Source organism: Marmota marmota, unplaced genomic scaffold, assembly GCF_001458135.2.
Source record: "Marmota marmota marmota unplaced genomic scaffold, marMar, whole genome shotgun sequence".
In the NCBI taxonomy this organism is placed as follows: domain Eukaryota; kingdom Metazoa; phylum Chordata; class Mammalia; order Rodentia; family Sciuridae; genus Marmota; species Marmota marmota.
In genome coordinates, this window is record NW_026000082.1 from 653,145 (window position 1) to 675,503 (window position 22,359).

The 22,359-nt window shown below is 38.4% G+C and overlaps 1 protein-coding gene across 25 annotated transcripts in view; it reads right to left on the minus strand.

The window, feature by feature from the left end:
- Sgip1 (SH3GL interacting endocytic adaptor 1) overlaps nucleotides 1-22,359 on the minus strand; it is a 203,811-nt gene that overhangs the window by 69,306 nt on the left and 112,146 nt on the right. For 17 of the 25 annotated variants that reach the window (XM_048815181.1, XM_048815180.1, XM_048815190.1 and 14 more), the window contains 3 exons: nucleotides 8,701-8,712; nucleotides 3,245-3,256; nucleotides 141-165 (listed from right to left, as the gene is read on the minus strand). In XM_048815181.1, coding sequence (XP_048671138.1) covers nucleotides 141-165; nucleotides 3,245-3,256; nucleotides 8,701-8,712 — 49 coding nt within the window. The remainder of the gene's footprint in view (nucleotides 1-140; nucleotides 166-3,244; nucleotides 3,257-8,700; nucleotides 8,713-22,359) is intronic. The other 8 variants (XM_048815185.1, XM_048815186.1, XM_048815204.1 and 5 more) reach the window with 1 other exon arrangement.

A 22,359-nucleotide genomic window follows, 5' to 3' on the forward strand; every position in this document is an offset into this window, starting at 1 on the left:
GGAAAAAACAAAAACAAAAAAGTAAGCTTTAAAAATCAAACCCAAGAGTTTATAAATCAAATGTATATATGCTCCAAGAGCCAAGGAACTATTCCTTCTTTCAAATTGTACTCTATTTCTGGTAGCTATGATATACTTACTGGATAAGTTCCTTTTAATTGCACCCTAGAATTAGAAATAGACACTATAAGGCTTACGACCACATATATGTTATGTACAATACGTATTATTTCTGTCATTGCAATTAAACTGAACTCAAAGAAATGCAGAAGGAAAAAATAAAAATTTTCTCGGAACCGTACTTAAGTTGGAACTTGTGGACACACACATAAATCAGTTTTTCATTTTATTTGAAGATTGTAGTGTGGAAGGGAAGGTAAATCCTAAGTCTTTTGACTGAGAAAAACCCCTTACCTGGGTAGATTTGAGAAATTAAAGTCAAATAATGAATAGTCCATTAAAAACAAAACCCCTCCTAAACTCTAACTGATAAGAGGGTAAATCCAAGTTTAACATATGTTTGACATTTGAAAGTTCTAGACTGTATTTAGGAATATTGACTGCTCCTAGTCAGGTGGGATCTCCAAAGTGTTAGTAGAACCAGTCATCAGCTACTAATTCAATTAAAAAAATTGGCAAGTGTTAAAGGGGCGGGGGAAACTTAGGGGCTTCTACCACTGAATGAAGGGTTTTTAATTCAGGAAGCTAAGGAGTTCCACCTCTCCAATTTCTTCCACATGCCTGCCACTAGACCCATCAATCTACTGATTGAGTTATTTCTTTAGCTCAAGACATTATGATGCTATTGGAATGCAAATAGTTTTGGCAGAAATACTGTGGAGCAGGTCATTTCTAGCTTTTATAATGTCTTGGCATAAACTTATTCTGAAAACAGAAGAATTGAGAACAATTTTTGAATTAAAAACAGAAGCTGTGAAAGATTCTTTGTGTGGGATGCAAACCATGGGACCACTGTAGGGTTACATCATGGGGTAGGGCATGACTAGGCATGGCCTGACTTAAGAGAATACCAGGGACACAGTTGAGGACAGGGGAAGCAAAGGGTTAGGACCATGGACCATCTTGGTGAGTTGCCACCAAACACGTTTTCCCCTATTTTCTATCTATGGTGAAAGCTGGACCTGGTGGTCACAGATCTGTTTTCTTCTCTCAGACTACAGCATTAACAGCTTAGGACAAGATCCAGCACCTCTGTAATAGAACTATAAGAAGCTTCTTTTTCTTTTTCCTAAGGACATATCAGAATTTTCTGTTCTCTTTTGAACCAATTTAGGATGGAGGAGCAGTTTCAATCTGAACAAAGATCTATTAGGTGTTTTCTGGCAAGTGGCTCAATCCAATTATTATTTTATGACTTGTTTTGACCAAAATGCAATTTGTTTTCCCTTACTACATGTGCCAGATAGTAGATTAGTGCATAATTAGCAAAAAAAAAAAAATTTAAATATGCTTATTTAATTCTGCTAAGGTCATTAGGGGAATTTGGATATGAGGGTTATTTTTATTTTTATTTTTCATTTTTTTGTAATAAGGGTCTGTAGACAAACAACTAGAGAACAAATTGTTTAAATGAGGCTAAAAATGTTTTTTTCTGGGTTAGGGACCTTCTTGATAGTGAGAATTAAATAAGGTTTTAATAGTTAAATAGGTTTAGATAGTCAAATACAAGATCAATAAATTGGCATTGAGGGAACAGGGCCAATCCAGTTCTGTGAGAACTGATATCCAGTTGTTAGGAGATTCCAGGGGGCAGACTGAAGGTACTTTGGTCTCTCTGTCCTATTCATTTTATTAAAAATGTTAATATCCGAGAAACAATAAAGGTAGAAAGCTTCTTTTGTATTCATCAGTTATTACTGAAAGGCACTAGAGAAGCAGTCCCTATACCATTTTTATTAAATACTTCTCATGAATGAATGATCATAAGTTAAGGACAAGCCAGAGATGGAAGAAATATGCAAGAAAACCCTGATGGTTGGAAATTAGAAACAATAAGTTTGTTTGGAAAGGAACAGGTATTTGAAATACCAGCAGCAAATCAATAGCAATGGAAAAGAAAGTCCCACTGTGAGCTGGATCCAGCACACTTGTCACCATGACAAATCTCCAACAGGGTTGGGGTGTCCACACAAACCACACTTGGGACAGAAGCCCATTGACCTAAAACCTCCTCTTAATATATGAACATATTTTCCTCCTTTCAGTGATTTATCTATATGTATATTGTGAATCCATTTTCTTTATTTTTTAATTAATGAAACCCACTCTTTCCTCATCTGATATACCACCCAACTGCTGGGTTGGAATACTCACATGTATAGAGCAGTCCCTACAGATGCCTTGTTTAACCTCAGGTGTATAGTGTAAACAGAAAACCATCAGCATCACCTGGGCAGGGTACTTGCCTCAAACTAATTAGCTGAACAGACACAGGCATAGGGATATTTCACAGGGTGTTGATTTCAGTTTTATTTCCTCTTTAACGTGACTGGCTAGGTAGACAGGGTGGAGGGGAGTCATTTCAAAAACAGCAGGTTCTTGTCATTGCTCTACATTCTTCATGCTCTTTAACTTGAGGAAAATGAGATTCCACTTAGACCAATGAGAACTACCCTTGATCTACCCTGCCAGAATTGTCTTCAGTGATGAAATTTAGAATGATCTGACAATCTAGGAGTATTGAGTTGAAAGTAAGTCTGACCCCAAAATGTAAATTCTAAGTATGTATTAGTGTATAGTGGTTGATGTAAGTTATAGTCCAAGCACATATTTTGAACACAGGCTTAAGAACAATGTGGCTTAAAAATGATTCTTTACTTTCTTTATAGTTTTGTGATTCTTTATTATCACATTACTATCAACTTCTATGGGTCTTTCTGGCCAATCTGCAGTCCTTGGAGATGTACACACACACACAGACACACAGACACACACACACACACACGCACGCACACCACAATGTATACAAATACATTTTTTAAAATTTAGCATTAGGAGTTAGGATTCCCAAGTATTGATTTATTCTGTTATGGAAACATGCTCTGATAATTCTAAAACATGCCCTTGACACTTAGAAAATCAGAGGATTCCAACCAGTAAACCTAATTCATCTGCCTCATTCACACTGAGTTATCATAAATTTAATGGGAAACCAACCTGGCCACCTTGCCTTGGCAGCAATTTTCTCTATACATGTTTAAGGTAAAATGTTGAGAGTTCTTACCGGGCTGCGCCTCTGTGATCAGCAAAAAGGAATAGAGAACAGACACCTAGTCAGAGAATGATGGATCAGTCAACAGGCGTGGATAATCCAAGACTTCAACATGGCCACCACACACACACCCCAAATAATCAGGCCAGAGAAAGAAAGACAGGCAGGCTTTGTGTTTAGGGCTTGTTTAAACCATGGAAGGCTTTGCAGAACCTTACAGAGGGACTGTTGTATGATACAGCTTTGCTCATGGGGATGTTCAAGCTTTAGTTATGTGCATGGAAGAAAAAGACAGAAACATACAAAGTCTTTACTGATGGTGTTAATGTCTTACCACAAGGAGTTTTCTCCAGATTATTTGAAGAGGAAGGTCTAAGAGAGTAGAGAGTGCAGGGAAGACTGTTTCCCTGTGTGCAACTGGGTGTTGTTAGCAAGCATCACAGATGCATTTCCCATAACTAGGGCCTAAAAGGGAGCTTCCAAACAAATTAGGAGGAATGTAGAGAGCCCTCTTCTTCCGTTTTTCTTTCTAGTGTTCTATTTAGAATGTGTGCTTCTGAGGACCTTCCATTTTTTGCTAAGTATCTGTCCTTGGCCTGGCGATGTGGGCATCCCATGAGTAGGCATGTGATGGGGAAGATGAGTAGCTCCTGATAAACACAGAAGGAACAGGGGAAACTGCTCAGCAACAGAACATGGGTGGACCCAACCGTGTCTGGAAAACACAAACAAGCAGACACATGACCTCTCTTTCCTCCAACCGTGACTGTAGCTGCCACCAATTTACCCCACAGCCTCTGATTACTGTCCCTCTTTAGGATCTTTTTTGCAGTAACATGAGTGACTAGGGTGTGGGAGGGGAGAGAGATGTGCAGAAGTTTGCGGATGTGAATATGGGCTAATCCAGGATTCACCAGATTCACTCCTGGCCTCAGACAACTCAGGTCAAGAGCAACAAAAGAGAGGTACAGGAGGCTGCTCAACAGGAGGAGGCTGGCTACTTTTCAGAACAGACAGGACACAAAGGCCTGTAGCCTTTTTATCTGGGAGGCCTCGAGGGGGATCTAATCCACTGCTTTTATGATGCAGAGAGGAAAGGGAGGTTCCAGGACACACAGCTAGTAAATCCGCAGAACCAGAGGCAGAATTTAGATCTCAGATCTTCTGTTCTGTTCTTTTCATGATTTTAAGTGTGACCTTGTGGGAGGATTTCTAGAGCAGAGAATCACTGAGGCTAACATCCAGGAACTGTGATTTCTCAGACCGGTTTCATAAGTGGCTAGGACTTTAAACACACTTACTTTAGTCAGTTTTCCTTGTAACAATTTAGACTTTATTATTTGCCCTATTTTCTAGGGACTGTTTCCTATTGATCCCACTTTTCTCATAAACCTGTCTGTATGAATGCGATTTAAGCAAAATTAGAAAAAAATGTCATTTATCAATTGTGTATTTGAGTTTAAATAAGATCACTTACCGACTAACCTATATCATGTTTTGAGGAATATTCACTATTTCAGAGGAAGATTCCTTAGTGACCAAAGTTCTTTTATAAAGAAGCACATGTGGGGGCTGAGGATATAGCTCAGTTGGTAGAGTGCTTGCCTTGCATGCATCAGGCCCTGGGTTCGATTCCCAGCACCACCACCAAAAATCACATGTGGGAATTTCATGACAAACTTTCAAAATAGATGACTAAAAGTGACACAGTTCCCATAGTATAGAATTATAAGAAGTAATGTGATATAAAATGCAGATCTCAACCATAGAGAGTCAGAATCTTAACTACAAGAAAATTATCAATGTAAGATGATAAGAGAGCTTTTCGAAATAATTTTGAACATATTGATCCACTCAAATTGTTGTATCTTAATTTTTAATGAAATAAAAACCTGTATTTTAAATCAATAGTTCAAACTTATAATTTTCCTAGAAAAAGATCATCTTAAGAAATAGCATTTTGGAAACTGTCATTCCAAATTCTTTCATCAGACTAGAATGTTCAAATTCACATGGTCACTGTTTGATTAACATGAATCCAAAAGTCATGTGTATAAGTCATACAACATGCAGACGCAGAAGTTCTACAATTAAGGGATAGCTGAAATCCTCAAAAGAAAAGGGTTTCCAGAAATAAAATGAAAGGACTTTACATACATTATCACCACTGAAGAGCTCTGCTGGACAAAAAGGTGAGCCAAATTATTATTAGCCATGAGGGAGGGGTCTTTGTTAAAATTTCTATTTTACCCTTTCCCCTGTCATTTCTCAAGAATTTCAAAACATTTACCATTTTGTTTTTGTTCTACTGACATACAGAATTTGCATCAAAGATAGAAGAAAATAAATTTAGCATTTGGTCTTGATTTATTCTAAAAATTGAGGGATCTAGGTCAAGACTTAAAGACTCAAATGCCTAGAGGGGGAGGAACATATGGTACTGGGTGTCAAGGCAGGGCTGGTCATGAAGTCCTGGGGAACTGGCCACTATTCAGGTGCACCCGGTGTCTGCCATGTGCAAATGTGGGCCTAGTGCTCTTAGGTCTTATTTTTGTTTTTATTTTTGATTATTTATTTATTTACTTTTTTTTAATGGTACTAGAGATTGAATCTAGGGCCATGTGCTTATGAGACATATGCTCTACCACTGAGCTCCATCTCTCTCTCTCTCTCTCTCTCTCTCTCTCTCTCTCTCTCTCTTTTATTCTGAGGCAAGGTCTTACTAAATTGCCTGGGTTTTTCTCAAACTTGTGATCTTCCTGCCTCAGCTTCCCGAGTTGATGGGATCACAGGTATGTGCTACTATGCCTGGCTGCTGTTAGATCTTTACAGAGAAGATGAATATCCAAAAATTTTTTTTAAAATTTGAAATGTTCTAGTTTTCAAATGTAGGCTAAAATTGTTTTAAACTGCACAACCAAATAAAACACCTATTCAGTTGTTAAGATTCTGCAGGTGGCCAATTTGTCCCTGATTGCAGGCATTTGTATCTCACATAATCAGTTCTCATAAGTTCTGTTGTTGTTATTTCATCTCTATGCCTGATTGCTCAGAGTCTTTGCAGTTGGACTACTTGTGTTTTGAACAGATTTCCTACATTCCTAATTAAACATTAGTTGTTCAATTCTCTTGGGTTTCTGGTATATTCTGGAGAAATTTCTGGGAATCATTTTTATGTTCCTTTGCACTTTTTTTTGATGATTAACTCCAGATAACCCTTTCTTTGTATTTTTAGAGTGGGTAAACAGCTAACTTATCATTTGGTCACTAGAATGAAGATCTTCCTTTAGCTAGAACATGTTTATCTCAAAATTTATATAATTTTCAAATATGAATATTCTTCCCTAAAAGAAAATATTGTTTCGACAATGTCCTTCTACCACGCCATAGGGTTGTTATTTTTTTGGACAACAAAACTTATTTAAATTCAGTTAATTAGGCTACCTTAATCATTTATTTTTTCCTCTTTTGTTTTTTGTCCTGTGCTGGGATGGAACTCTGGGCTTCACACATGATAGACAAGTGCTCTAGCACTAAGCTACACTCCCAGCCCCTGAGATACCTTGGTCTTAACCAAGGTGGGCAAGTATTTTGAGAAACTTATAAGTAACTAAACATCATTTTTCTTGCTTAAAAATTCACTAAATAACCAAGCCTCAGATTTTGAAATATCTTCATTTGCTAAATTCAGTGCTTTGGGGAAACAGAGAAAAATGAGTGATAAAATATAAAGCATCAAACATTTTTATGCAGTTTGGTCACAGAAAATTAAGGGATTCATGTTACAGAATTTTCTAGAAAAGAATTAGAATGTTGGAATTAAGTTTATTATTATGATCCCAGCAAACATTACTATTTGTTTTCAAATGCACTTGGGTGGGAACAAACTATCCAGCAAGCTCCTATTGGTGCCACTATTGTCCTTGTTTGTCTGTATTTAAGCTTGTCCCCATATATTACAAGTCTGATCACAGAGAACACCTATTGTATCATGTTTTAGATGATCTGAAATTCCATGTGGGAAATGAAACAAAGAACCTGCCACTAACCAACATATCATTCAGAGGTGACGAGTCCAAGACATCAACAAGACAGATATTTCCGAAGAAAAACAAGGCAAGACCCATTCTTGAGGTCAAGACACACAGATGAGAATGAAAAGATGTACTTGCTAAAGTTGCTTTAAGGACAACAGGTGTAAAACCAATGAGGAATGGAGAATCTGTAAAGTACAGCAGGCAAATTTGAAGTGGTCAAATTTGGTTAATTCTAAGAGTGATCCAGAATCAAGAAGAATAGATGAAATTGGCAACATATACCAAAAGGTCACTGAAGGACACCAGCCGTGTTTTACTGTCACATAACATGTGACAGATAGTTGACAGTTACCATAGAAGTGGGCATTCCGCTTAGTGATCACCAAAATCGTAACTATAACAATAGATGCTCGTTTTAGTTTTTGGAAAAAAAAAAGATGTGGGCCCATAGTTTGATAAATTTTAATATTTCAATCCCATTTCTCAATGCTTTTTGTGCCTTCCATTTCTCCAGCCCCCTTCACAGGGACTTTCTTCAAGTGCAGCATTCTGCATGTGGTGTAGAGACTGGCATGATTGGTTCAACCGGCAGGCTAAGAGGTGACAGAATTATTGCAGTATCCACTTAGGTGAGTTAGGTAGAATCAACCAACCACTTCTTGGTGTTTGTTAACATGAAAATACATTTTTACATTTTACAGTAGTGGTCATGGCATCTTGGGAACATGTTCCCAATAAACCAGGCAAGGAAAAGAACATAAGCCCCTCCTCCCACCCTGAGATCTTTCCGTTTTTCTAACATAAAAAGATGTAGGTACCTCATAACAAATTTGTGCTGCCATTAAAAATCAGCCACTGGCACTAAAAAGTAACATGCAGGAGATGATTTACATTTTATAAAGATCCTCTTTCTCAGTCTCTAACAATTCCAGGAGGGGATATTTTGATTTACTAAAACAGAAACAAGTTAACAAAAAACCTTCAAGACTCCCTAAAACTCCCTTTTCCCAGGCCAGCTTCAGGACCATTCAGGTTGCTACATGTGGTACATTAAACAAAAAAAAATCAACTTAAAAAATGTTTGCCTAACTCACGGTATGTATGTGTAGTTTGACTAATTCAAGTGGAAGCTGCAATAAAGAAACCGTAGCACCTACAATATTTATTTGATCACATGCCTGTGACTGAAACAGAGGTGAATCTTCACAAAATTACCTATGGCCCTTAATAACAGGGTTGCAAAATCACTAAGCAACCAACTTCCTTTTTTTCCCCAGGTGGTGTAATTAGATCTTGTCCTGGTTCAAAAGGTTTGTTTTCAAATTCAAACTTGTTTAGGTATATAACACAGTCATTAGATATGCAGATGGTGACAGTGAACAGAATTAATAACGTTTGGCCAAAACATGGAGAGGACTTCTTATTTCTTACCGGACTTTTCCTCTAAAAGCGAAGGCATGGGGAGGGAAAATAAAGAGAAAATGAGAGAGGTAACATGTATCTTCTAGAAGAAATACCCAAGGCTCAGAAAGACCTCACAAGACCGCTCTGTAAAGCACTGCTTCTGTACATGCTTCCGCTGTGTCTGATATGGTCATTTCTAGGCTGCTGTTTTTAGTTCAAACTTCAGAGGGCAAAAGGTATGGCCTCCACTGGAGCACATTCTGAGTTTTCTTTTGAATAGTTTATTTTATCAAACAGATTTGTGCCCTGAAAATAGAAGTAGCTCTTGTCATATTGAAAGTGGTTAGGAAATGCCATTTATGTATTGCAGCCAGATCTGGTCATGAAACTACAAGGTGACTTTCTCAGAAACTCGAGTCCTGCTAGAAAACCTGGTACTTATCTTTTCTCAAGCAGCTCTGGCTAGAGCCATGGATTCTTCTTTGAAGCTATCTTTCATTCTCCCCACCATTCCATGGATTCTTTTTAATTTTTTTTTTTTTTTGTACCAAGGATTGAACCCAGGGGCACTTAACCACTGAGCAACATTCCCAGCCCTTTCTATTTTTTATTTTGAGACAGGGTCTCATCTCCCTAAGTTGCTTAGGGCTTTGATAAGTTGCTGAGGCTGGCTTTGAACTTGTGATCCTCCTATCATAGCCTCCAGAGGCACTGGGATCACAGCCATGCCCATACCTGGCCCATGGACACTTCCTAAGAGTCAATCCTCTCATTTCCTCAGCAACTGCCTTAGCAAGGCCCTCATTATTTCTTGCTGACTGTGGACTCCAGTAGTCTCCTACACATACTTCTTAGTTGACGCTGATCTTATTTCCTGTTTTATCTCCTAATCCACTCTTCACACTATCCCCAGAATCATTTTCCAGAAACAGAAGCTAATAAATTACCCCCTTCTTCAAAAACCAGAGAATACAATGGGAACCCTGTTCGGGGCTCTGAAGGTCTTCCTGTGGGCTGCAGTTTGCCATCACAGCCTCACCTTCCTCTGTGGGCTTTCTGTGAGGCCCATGTGTAGCTGTAGCTCTCCTTGACCCCCCCAGACAAAGACAGCACTCACAGGCTCCCTTGCCTTTTTTTTTTTTGGTGGTGCTGGGGTTTGAAACCAGGGCCTTGTGCATGTGAGGCAAGCACTCTACCAATTGAGCTATATCCCCAGGCCCCTTCCTTGCCTTTTGTCCACACTGCTTCTGCCTTCCAAGCCTTGTCCTTCTCTTCTGTCAAAATCTTATTCATTCTCCAAACCCAGTAACATTTCTCTCATGAGATCTTTTTCTAAGCCTCCCAGTCAGAATAAATTGTCCCCTACTCTCGCTTGATGGCAGCACATTCTTTTTCTTTAAAACAATAAATAAATATTGAAGGCCTTTCTATTTGCTTGGCATTTATTAGCCTTTGGGAAAACAAAGGTACACATTGCTACTATATTTTCCCAGTTTTTGTTTTGTTCTGTATCATTTAGATGTCTCTACACAATTATTAACTCACTGTAATGTTACAAATGAATCTTCTTTAGCCCCAAACATGTTGCTAGATACATAGTAGGTTCTCAAAACATGTTGATGAATTCACTTTTGAGGGCCATTAAAACATTATACAAATGTTTGAAGCATAGCCTTTTGATATATGGCAAGATGAATTGCTCTCTGGAATAAGGCTGAATTGTAAATGGCACAAGGCACGTGACCCCATTTGTAATGGTTCCTTCACCAGCTCCTATAAATATTTCACTTAGCTCCCACTTAATTGTTAATTTCTCTGCCCATTAGTGACCTTAGGTGCTAACATATGTTACAAAGGCTCCAAGAAAGTGACATAGCTTCACGCAGACATTAGTATGGAATTATGTGATCAGATCTCCAGGGTAGAATTTGCTTCTATAGCAAATATGCATGCTTCAGAGCAGCTGAGAACTGAGAGAGGACCATATCCTTGAGGCCACTTTCAAAGGCAGATGTTTGGTAAGTAGCACAGAGAAATGAAAATTATTAACAAGGTGCAGGCTCTCAATCTACAGAAAAAAGTAATTTGGAAGTTAAAAATCAAATAACCCTGTAAGGGGTTGTCATGGTGGAAGAAGGATGTGAGATTTTATGTATTCAAATTAGCTCAGCCCCTAATTTTCTGGATGCTTTTGGCTAAGTCACAGCGCACTTCCATTAAGCATTTTCTACAGTAGGGATAATCCTATAGTAAGATTGCCCTTGTGGGGTTGGGGTAAGGATTAAAAACATGGATGACACGGACTGTTAAAATTCCATAAGAATTTGCTGTTGTTTTACCTTGTGTGGTTGGTTGGTGTCATTATATTGTCTCTAATTTATCCATGAAGAAAAGGAGGCTCAGAGGAATTCCAAGGTCACATAATTACAAAGGAACATGGCTATGACTAGATCCCAGATTATCTAACCCCAGAGAGGCTGGTCCAGCCATGTCCCCTAAGGAGACTGAACCCACTTTCAGGGTCTTATCACCTTTGTGATCTAAAAACAATAGAGCTAATACTCAGAGATCATAAAGAATGGAAAATACACTTTATCCTTCCAATGAAGGGATTAAACAGATCATATCAATTTATAGTAGCAGGTCTCAGAGAACAAGCTACTCGGAGGGTGAACTTGTGTTTAGAGACAGGCTTTCAGTCTTTGGGATTAAACTCTGATGATAGAATATAATTTTCAATCTTTTTTGTCTAACTAAATACACCTCATTTAATTAATATCCAAAGAATAAACATGAGCACATAAATGATAAGGACCCCTACCCTTCTCCCTGTATCTTTCAATCCCACAATGCATGATGTCTGAAACCATCTTTATTCAACATGTTGTTTTGTTTTATTAGCAGCTACCTACACTTATAGTCAATGGCCTCTTAATTTAAGGGTTTCTTCAGAATGTAAAAAAAAAAAAAGAAAAAGGAAAAGAAAAAAGAAAACAAAGCATGACAATTCTCTTTATGGGAAAACAAAAATATTTCTTGATTTAAAATGAGCTAACATGAAAAAAAACACAAAATTCTGAATTTGACTTATTTTGCTCAAAATTATGATCTCCAGTTTCATCTAATTTCCTGCAGGTAACATAATTTCATTCTTCTTTATGGCTGAATAAAGCTCCATTGAATATATGTCATATTTTCTTTATCCATGCATTTGTTGAAGGACACCTAGGCTTATTCTATTATGGGGCTATCGTGAATTGTGCTGTGATAAACAAGAGTATGCGTGCATTTCTAAAGTATGCTGACCTTAATTCTTTTAGATAAATACTATAGAGTGCAATAGTTGGATCATGTGGCAGTTCTATTTTTGGATTTTTGAGGAACCTTTATACTAATTTCCATGAAAATAGAAGGGACACCATTAGGGTAGAGGTAGGGAAACAGGGGGAGGGAAAAGAGAAGCAAGGGGAGGTATTTGGGAGTGAAATTGGTTATACTTTTATGTATATATAAGTATGCCACGATGAAACTCACTATTTTGTATATTTAATATGCACCAATTAAAAATAAAAAAATAAAGTACTCTAACAGCATTAGAGTTTATTTTTAATTATGGAAAAAATAAGAGAATTGAAGAAATGTTTACTTCCAGGTTCACTTTTAAATAGAGATAGAATAAGTAAATTTTTAGATTGGACGATGCATTTACCTAAAACATGACCACTGCATGATCTCTAAGAACAGGGATTTTCTCATGTGATGCCCTAAGAAAACACAGTTACCACCTGGTGCAGTGGCATATGCCCAATTTCCATCGATTCAGTAGGTTGAGACAGGAGGATCTCAAGTTCAAGGCCGGCTTTAACAACTTGTGAGGCCTTAGGCAACTAGTGAGATCCTGTTTCAAAATAAAAAATAAAAAGGGCTGGGGATGTGGCTCAGTGATAAAACACTCCTTGGTTCAATTCCCAGTACCAAACAAACAAACAAATAAAAACCACAATTACCAACTTACAAGTCCTGCTGAAGGGCATCTCCTTCTTTGATCAAGAATTTTCCAAAGAACCCACAGACTCCTGCCCTTCACAGAGCCAGAATTTCTTTCTGACTGTTACTGCTCCAGGAAACTTGGTAAGGCAAGCATTTCTACAAATTAGGTTTTGTCAAAGCCTATGTTTTTGCACGAGGGGCTAGAAATCAGCAACATTTGAAACTGGATTCTGTTTAAAACCAGAGCTAAAGCTAACAGTAGAATATTAAGGAAATATACACCAGAATTTTGATGACCCTTACATGAGGGTTTGTGCTCTGAGTACATTCCTGACATTTAACAGCTTAATAAGACCTGAGCTGCCCATGAGGGTTTTTGGCATCAAGCATCATAGAGTAGAATGGAGACATAAAAAGTCAAGTTCAATCTGTAAGCCCTTTTAAGAGAATGGCTGTATTCTGAATTTTTATTATAACTAATGAGATTCTATCATAAAATAATCACTTCCTATGAGTTATTTATGGCTATTTAGGTGTTCACAGAGAGCAAATGTATTATTTATTCATTTGTTAAGCCATTAACAGTTATTTATCGAGCACATAATCAATATGAGACACTGTTCTAGGCTCAGTGGTGAAAAACAAAAACAACAAAAAGGCTCCATATTGAGATTACTTTTTGGACTAAGAGGACACAGATCACAAGTAAATAATAAATGGAATAAATAAGCAAAGTATTTATTTTAAATAAAGATTTTTTTTTTTCATACCAGGGATTGAAGCCAGGGGTGCTTAACCACTGAGCCACATACCCTTTTTATATTTTATTTTTGAGATGGGTTCTCACTAAGTTGTTTAGGGCCTCACTAAGTTGCTGAGACTGGCTTTGAACTTGTGATCCCATTGCCTCAGCTTCCTGAGTCACTGGGATTACAGGAGTGCCAGGTGATACATGCAATTTTTACAAGCACCATGCCAGGTGATACATGCAATTTTTACAAGCAAAGCAAATAAAGGAGTTTGGAAATGCCAGGGCAAAGGTTCTTGTGATTTCGGATAAAGTGGTCAGCATAGGTTCCTTGAGAAGGTAACCTGACATTGTTGAGGGTGGTCAAAATGCAGCTATCTTGGGGAAGAGAGTCCTGCTGGGGAGCCAGGAGGATGGAAATGAGCAGGAAGAATTGCAGGTATTAGTCTTGGGGACTGGGTGTGACCTGACCATGAGGGTTGGGAAAGCCACTTAAAGAGTTTGGTTTACTCTCTTCTGAAGCAGCTCATTGCTGTTGCTTATCAGGGCTTCTTTAGTATGGATGTTCAGTAACAAGCAGCCACTGAAAAGAGGCATAGATAAAACAAAACAAAAAATAAATCTGAAAATACATGGATGCAGCAGGATTCCCCAATGTACCATGTTTAAAAATAATATAATATATAAAAAGGGGTTTCCAGTAGGTTAGGAGGTAGAAAGGGAGTTTTAAATGAGCAACAGAATGAAGTCAGTGCATCTCACTTCCATCTCTGCTGTCCATCTCAGGACAAGCAGCTCGGGCTCTGTGCTGGCCCCTGATGCAGATAGGGTCCAGGGGCAGTTAGAGGCTCTCTTTCAGACAGATGTAAGAGATAAGAAAAAAATATCAACTTCACTCTGTGTAGAAATGACATTTTCCCCATTTTATGGAAAAAATTTTATATCATTAGTGTGAGTGATTCACACTCTGAGTTTTTAAATAAAACAATTAAAAATTACATTTAATGCTATAGATTTCTGACACTAAAAATATTTAGAGGGCAAAAAGATAGATACTTCTTTCCTACCCTGTCCTACTTATTTTATACTATTATTTGTACACTTACAGAAATGCTTTAGTATGAAAATGAGCATAAGAAACATAATCACAGATATTTGACCTTAGGGTCAAAGATGACAAAGTGACAAAAAAATCTGAGACATTTCATCAGATTATGAAGAAAAGAGAGTGTTAAAACAAAAATTAGGACCCATGGTAAGGGGTGGGGGTAGACAAATACCTTAATAAACATTTTTAAAGTACCTGCAAATTTTAAGAGAAGAAAAACAGGAAGTTTTTACCCATATTGTTCAAATCTCCAGTAAAGGAGAAAGAAACTTGGTGGAGTTGAAGAGGAAGAGAGCTAAAGAGATTGAGAACCATAATTTGCTCCTTTTATAAAATAACATGAAGATTATAAGTTGTATTATTTTCTGACTAGCTACCAAGTTCCGGGTAATTTTCCATGGTGAAGAGCATTCGTCCACCCAATCAATCAAAGGGGAGTATTTAAAGCATCTACTATGTGTCCTCCAATGTTGTGAGCTCTAGAGGAAATAGCCACTTAGAGAAACAGCTAAGAACCTACAACTTTTGAGTGCAGAAAGGGTTGTCAAACACCCAATATTCAATGAATTGTTCATTCATTACGCTTGTGTTAAAAAATGTATTTTTCACATTGATTTCTTTTTTACAGAGCTCATTCTGCTCTGATTATGGCCACGAGATGCTAAAAAATAGTTTCAAATTCTAAACTCCATATCAGAAGGACTAAATCAAAGTAGAAGAGCTTGGAGATATAAAACTTAGCCTTTTTAAATATTTCAATTGACATCATAATACAAAACATGGCATTTGAGAATTTGCTGTTCTGGTGAGGCTACTCTAATATTTTTTGGGGGTCAATATTGTATATATATAGTCTCATTCAATTAGATTTTAAGCTGGTGACAGAAATTAAGTGTGGTCTTGAATCACTGTGATCGGACCCCAAAAATGAGGGTTGCCTGAAGCAATAGAACTCAAGAATTGGGAGTTAAAGAAGGAAAATCTGCCTCTTTACACCTCACATGGGGGAACAAATACATAGTATTTGTACTCAGAAACCACAACCAATGTTAGCTGGGGAACTAACGACTAAGGGGCTCCAGATTGAATACCGAGTATGTTTCTCATTCATTTTCAAGGAGATCAAAACATACAAAAACTCAACCATGTCTTCTTATCAAAGTAAGGTGGACATGGAAGATTTGAAAAATGATACTGTGATTTTAGAGGTCGGAAAATGGAAGCAACAAAGAATTCTCCCAGAAAAATACATTAAGTAACGAAGGAGAGAACCAATGTGTATTAGACATAACTAATACTTTTGAAGTCAGTCTGTGGTTTTTAAAATATAGGGGAAGGAACAACATATTTTGAAAAAGAAAGTTCCCACCTATTTTTCCTATCTATCCTTTTCTACAAGGTCTAGGGGGTAAAGAAAAGTTTCATGTCAGATGCTAATAATGGCTGATTTTGGTCCAATGGCTTGCAGCTCAATGTAGAGGGGGATTCTCAAGCTACCTCTAGCTGAGTGTTTGGAGGAGGAAGTGGCACTTGTATGTCACTTGTATGCCCTGTCTAGACCAACTCAAATCATGGTTGCCCTGTACAGCTTTCCTGATGAGTAGAACCAAAGCTGCACCCCTGTCTACGGCCTGGCTGCATATGATGTCAGGGGCTGAGCAGTCACCAGGAGCATGTGTGCAGTATAAGGCATCCAATAGCCTCTCCTTGCACCACCAAAGTGTTTCTGCGGGGAGAGAGTGCTGGTGTATAGGAGATGGGAGCTCTCCTCCCCCACTGATGACTCCTTGTTTTTACTGAACTCAACGGGGTGCTGAACCTTCTGCCAAAGCAAGGACAGGAAAGGGGGTGGTGTTACCAAGCAGCAGCAAATGCATGGATTTTGCTCTCTGGCACGCTAATTTGGGGGTGGGACGGTGGGTGGGCCACCTGGAACAGACAAACAGCACCAGACTGTCTCCAGTTCAAAGTTTTCTCCCCCTTCTCAGAGTTTTTGGATAAACAACTCTGTTATGGATTGCAGTTCTCCAGGAAACAATATTAAAACTAATTACTCCTTCAGAACTCAACATCAAGTTCCTTAATTCCTCCTATCACTGCATTTTAGAGGGTAGGGAGGAGGCACTAGCCTACACACCAGAATAGGGTGCCTCCTACTCTCACATCTTTTCTCTCAGCCCTCCTCTTGACTTCGCTCAATTCCTCCCTCACTATTTTTATTTTCCTTCTGCCTCCCACAAGTCTCTCAGCTGGAGGGGAAAGGAAGGTGCCCCTAAAAGGGAAGTGACAGTGAATGGGCCTCCCCTGAGTGACAAGGCACGGGGCCTTGTGCAACACCATTCCCATCATTCTGCCATTGACCCTGGGAAGGTCCATAACTATTGTTCCCATTTTACATACTTGGAATTGGATGCTCTGAGTTAAGGAACTTGCCCAGGATATGCAGATAATAAGACACGGATTTGATTCAAAAGCCTGTTTCTTCCTATTTGCCCTTGAGCTTCAAAGAAAATGCTCTCCTTCTTGGTACTCTTGCCTTATACCCAGTCAGCCTGACAGCAGAGAGCTTTCCAAAGAGACCATTAGGCCAGAAAACACAGCAGAGCCTGATCCGAAAGGTAACTGAATCCTAGACCCCACCTTGGTAGATGGGAAAACACATTGTGTTTTCCCTGGGCAGAAAGGGGATAGATATGGGAGTTCCAGTCCTGGTTCCTCAAACTTTTAATAACCTCTTGATCAGTGTTGGTATAAGAGGCTGGTTTCTTTGCAAAATAGGGCTACAAATCATCACAGGCCTGCTCTTTAAGAGTGCTGCCGCTCATTTCATCCTTTTGATCATGACATGATCAAACACATAAAAGCATGATTACAACCTACCACTGACATAAAAAGTACTTGCTGACTGATTCATTGTTTGGGGTAATGGAAATATAAGTCATATAAAAAATGAGTTGTCATTCTTTAACATTTGAAACAAAGGTGCATGAAGTCTGAATATAAAATGAGTGAATTTTAACAAATTAGAAATCACATATGACCTAACAGCATACGACCAGACCTGGTCAGTAGCCTGGTTCTCTTGTTACAAGGGCTGAAACATGAAGTGCTGTAGAAGGGAGCATCTGTGATTGTCTGGGGGGGGAAAGGCCAAGAGGTGGGCTTCAGAGTTGGGACTGTGGGATGCTGGGCATCCATCAGTAGCACTCGAAGGGTTGTGAGTACTCAGAAACTGTATGCATAATATTTAGGGTGAGCAAATAAACTTTTCTTTTCCTAAAAGGAGCCAATAGCTGAGTCAAAGTGTTGAGTCAGAATGTAAAGGGTTCAGACTTACTCCTGAGCAAAACTTAATCAATACAGAACTAAACACTTCTGGGTAAAACACAACTTCTCAAGATAAGCTGGCAGTGTCTTTGGCTCACAGAACAAAGGGTCAATAGCAGCATATGAGGAAGGGAAATGATTGCACCAAGACTTAAACCATAGCATTTGTTTTTTTACTTCCATGAAAACTGAAGGAGCCACAGGGTTCTAAGTGCCTAGTGAGCACAGCACATGGTTACAGATGTGTCAGTGATGATGCTCCAAGTGGGTTCCAGAAGGAATGCAGATGTCTACATGTAAACCCCTGGGAAGTGTGAGGAAGCAGGGAGATGCTGAAAGGAGGTCAGAGGGGGAAGGCAGGCAGGGGTTTGGACCACAAGGGGATTTTCAGCTTCTGTGTCCTGCTAGTAATATTAGTTATAGGTTGTTTAATTTTTTTTAATTTTTGGTAAGAAGGTTAGACATATTGTTCAATATTTCTGTTATAGGCTCTCAGGTCCCCGTGCATGGAAGGGGTTCAACAAATATATGGTGAAATAACTTGAAGGGGAGTAAGAAAGTCCATTCTCCATGAAACAAATTTGGTGGGGGCATACATGACACAGAAATTTTCTTCCAGAAAGAAGCACCACACTGATTCAGGGGATGTAGATGTTACTCAAATGACTTAAGAAAGGAATTTCCTTTAAAATCAGTTCATAGGCATTGCTGAAAAGTTACGTATTTTCTCAGTCTGATGCTTAGGATAATTAATTACTGATAGTGGAGCTAAATGACTTTTGGATGTTTGGCTTACCTGATTTACCACTATTAATGATAATTTTTGAAAATTTGACCTAGAGTGTCTGCAGACAATTCTGATGAGATAATCTCTGAATATACTGAGTATTTACTATATGTAAATATTTATAAATATAATAAATACATGTACATATTTATTAACTCATTCGATCCTTAAAGTAACAATATGAAATAAGCATGGGAATTCTTTCCATTTACAGATAAAGAAGCCAAGGCAAAGATTTTGTAATGTGCCTAGGATCACCAGCTAAGAAGGAGTAGAGCTCATTTGTTTGAGTAATTATAACGCAACTGGAATAAGTACCTGTTTTCATTTCTCTCAAATTACCTTAAAGAGAATTGTATTCCATTCAATTATATGTTGAATTCTGACTTTATTGTTTGTTTGCTTTTGTAAAGGCATATACCTGAGAGTACTTGTACCCATTATTTTATTTAGTTCCTTTCAGAAAACAATTTTACTCTTTTAAGAACAAAGCTATTTGTTGGATGATTTAATAGAGGTTTGCACCTACTCTGTGTGGGATAACGGGAAGCAAAAGACATCATCTCACATCTCTGTTTCTATCTTCTCCTTTGGGGGATTGGTGTTTACATTGTACTATCAAAACGGCACACACATCACAATCATCTATCTGTAGGTAAGCGTTTGTTATTCCCATTTTAGAGAGGGAAAGTCCAGGACTCAAATTGGTCAAAGGACTTTGCCTAAACAGCACACCTAGCAAAAGGCCAGGTTCAGGTCTGTCATCTTTCCTGTTATACCTCAGTTCCTTTAGGGGTAAGTAGTTTTTATTTGTATTGAAAGAAAAATGAATCCATAAATATCCAGATGGGAGAAAGCTGAATTAAAAACAATTTCCCTTAAAGGTGGGTCAAATTGAGTTAAGAATGAAAACTCAAGGTAGGCAAGAGTCCCCAGGCTCCTTTCACTGAATTCAAACCCCAAGATATACATTTAGATTCCAGGGCATGAAAACACAGTGAGTTGTTTTTAGGGCAGGAGATGGGGTGTGGGGAAGCACAGCATAATCCTCAAATAGGGAGAAAAAGATTTTTAAAAATATGTAGATTAGTAATGAAGAAACAAATGCCTGCAGAGTGTCAGTTACCGTTACTAGGATACTCTGAGTGCTTCACTCATTCAATTATTGATAACTACCCAAGTGCTTCACCTCTGCCATGGACCTATGAAATCTGCACAAAAATTCCCTCAGGACTGTTATCATCCTAGCTCTTTACAGGTAAGAAAATAAAGCTCAAGAACAGTCATGGGGCTTGTATAAGGTAGAATAAGATAGTTCTGGCCTGGGGCCCAGGTCTGCCTGAATTCATGTTCTTTGCTTTTTATGTTACCACATTGCTGTCTCCTAGTAACCTAAAATTTTAGAACCAATTATTTAAACAGATGGGCCAGTAAGAACTTGGAAATTAAGGTGGTAGCCCTAGGTGCCAATGCAAAGAAAACGCCAGGGCAAAGTAAACCCATCACTCTCTATAATGGGGCTTCTGATCTGGTAGATCCAGGAAATGCTGCAGACATTCCAGGTCTCTCAAATTCAACATTGCATTACTGGTTTGAGTAGAATAAAAAAAAAGAGGCGAGGAAGAAGGCTCAGGTTTATAAATATAATAAATGAACAAGTGTGATGAATAAGATGTCTAAAGTGTGGATGAGTAACCTCGCTAGAGTGTGGTGACATGCCTCAGAGCTCTTTCCTTGGCCTGGTCTCATTCACATGTTTCTTCACTCACTTACAAGCATTTATTGAATGGCAATGATAATCAGGCTCCATGTCAGATCCAGGGATTTGTGGTGGACACCAAAGTGTGCCCTGCTGATTTCCCTTCCTAAGGTTCCTTGCATAAGCTGCTAGGAGGGATACTGATAGCCTTCAACTGCCAGCACAAGGTCTGCCTCAGCTACAGAAAGCTACCTTGCTCAAGGTCACATCTCTTCCTAGGGTGGCCCCTATGAGAGTTATAACTAATACAGCAGTATAAAGGTTTTTCATCTCAGCCAAACTTAAGGTAACACTGAAGGATCATTTTCGAGCTTCATAGATCTCCTATGATTAGCTCAGGCTGTTGCTGGACATGTTAAACAGTCCAATTTCTGCCTCTGCTCACCCCATCCCATAGGTATTAAGCCCAAGGTCACTCCTTAATAAATATTCTGCACAATAAACTCTGAGTTGGAATCCATCTGCTCCATGGAAAACCAGTTGGCAAAGGAGGAATCTTATCCTTTGTTCATCCTTTGAAGAACAAAATCACAACCAAGGATAAAAAATTACATATTTAGTTTAACAGAAGAAGATCTTTTCTTTCAACAATGAAGCAGTCTGCCTTAAAAGGCACTGTTACTGTTGGAGGGTTATGAATCAACCAAGCAAGATGATACTTGACTGAAATTTGTTTCTGTTCATCCGGCCGTTACCTAACATGTAGCATAGCATCACTACTAGTTAGAAATGAATGATTCCAAATTTCAAAAGAGAATACCTTGGATTCAACTGATTCTGGGAATAACTTTGAATAAAAATCAGGAAAAAAAATCTCATTTCCAAATGAACTCCCCCTAAATAATCTGAGATGACTTAAGACACAGTGACAGAAACTGACAATGTCTTCTAATAGTATTTGTTTGTCTTTTAATAACAGAACCTGAATTTTAAGTTCATATAATCTAAAAACAGATTCCAGAACAGCTCAGAGAAAACTCCTTTTCTTGCTGCACCTTTAGCAACACATTGGGTGGGAGGGATACCTACCAGATGGCTTAGGCACACAGGGTCTTGGACGTGGGGTTCAACAACCTTTCTTAGGTTCAACAAGCTTTCAGCAAATATTCTGGGACTATACTAGTAAGTTCTACTATGTTTCCAGGACTATGCTAGTAAGTGTATTTGTTCATTTAATCCTGTGAACTTGCCTTTTTTCACTCATCCTAGATAATTTCCAAGTGCCCACTGCATTTATTTATACCTTAGAGGGAAGTGAATATCAATGAGTTTCTAGCATTTTTGTGGACCTTTACAATTAAAAAAATGATTCGGTAACTGAAAACCAATTTGAAAGATGTCAGGTGAAAAGTGGAAGTGTGTGTGTTAATACGCCCCTGTTACTAGAAATATATTTCTTTCATTTTAAAATCCTTATCTTCCATTGCAGAAGACAAAGAAAACTCATATATTTTATGCTTCTCTTTTTTTGGGCTGTATTTTAAGGTAGCACATGAGTACATGATTAAAAATTACCTGAAGTATCATTTGCTATGGTTGGTTGCTACCAGCAATCATTTTGATTGTCACCCGCAGAAGTGAGGAGGGTTGTTATAAACATATGCTGTAAAGAAGGCATCCTTACAGATGGTCTTCACCCCCAGCTGGTCAAAGTTCATCCTCAAAGGATGCACGACTAGACTCCTTTAGAAAGTCTGAGATATCTCCAGAAGCACCTCCCAACTGTTTAGCATTATTCAACTACTCTGGTGGACACTGCAGGGAGTCAGGAACACATTAGCTGCCAGTCTGAAAGCCCTCATCTACTTTTCACAGCTATTTTTAGATAACAATGGTGGCATTTATCAAACACTATAGAAAAAGTACTAAATGTTGAAAGAATCAAGCAACTAAAGAAATTTAGTAGATGGGATTTGGGGAAAGGAAGCACAGACGGTAGGAAAACACTCATTTGAAAAATATAAACA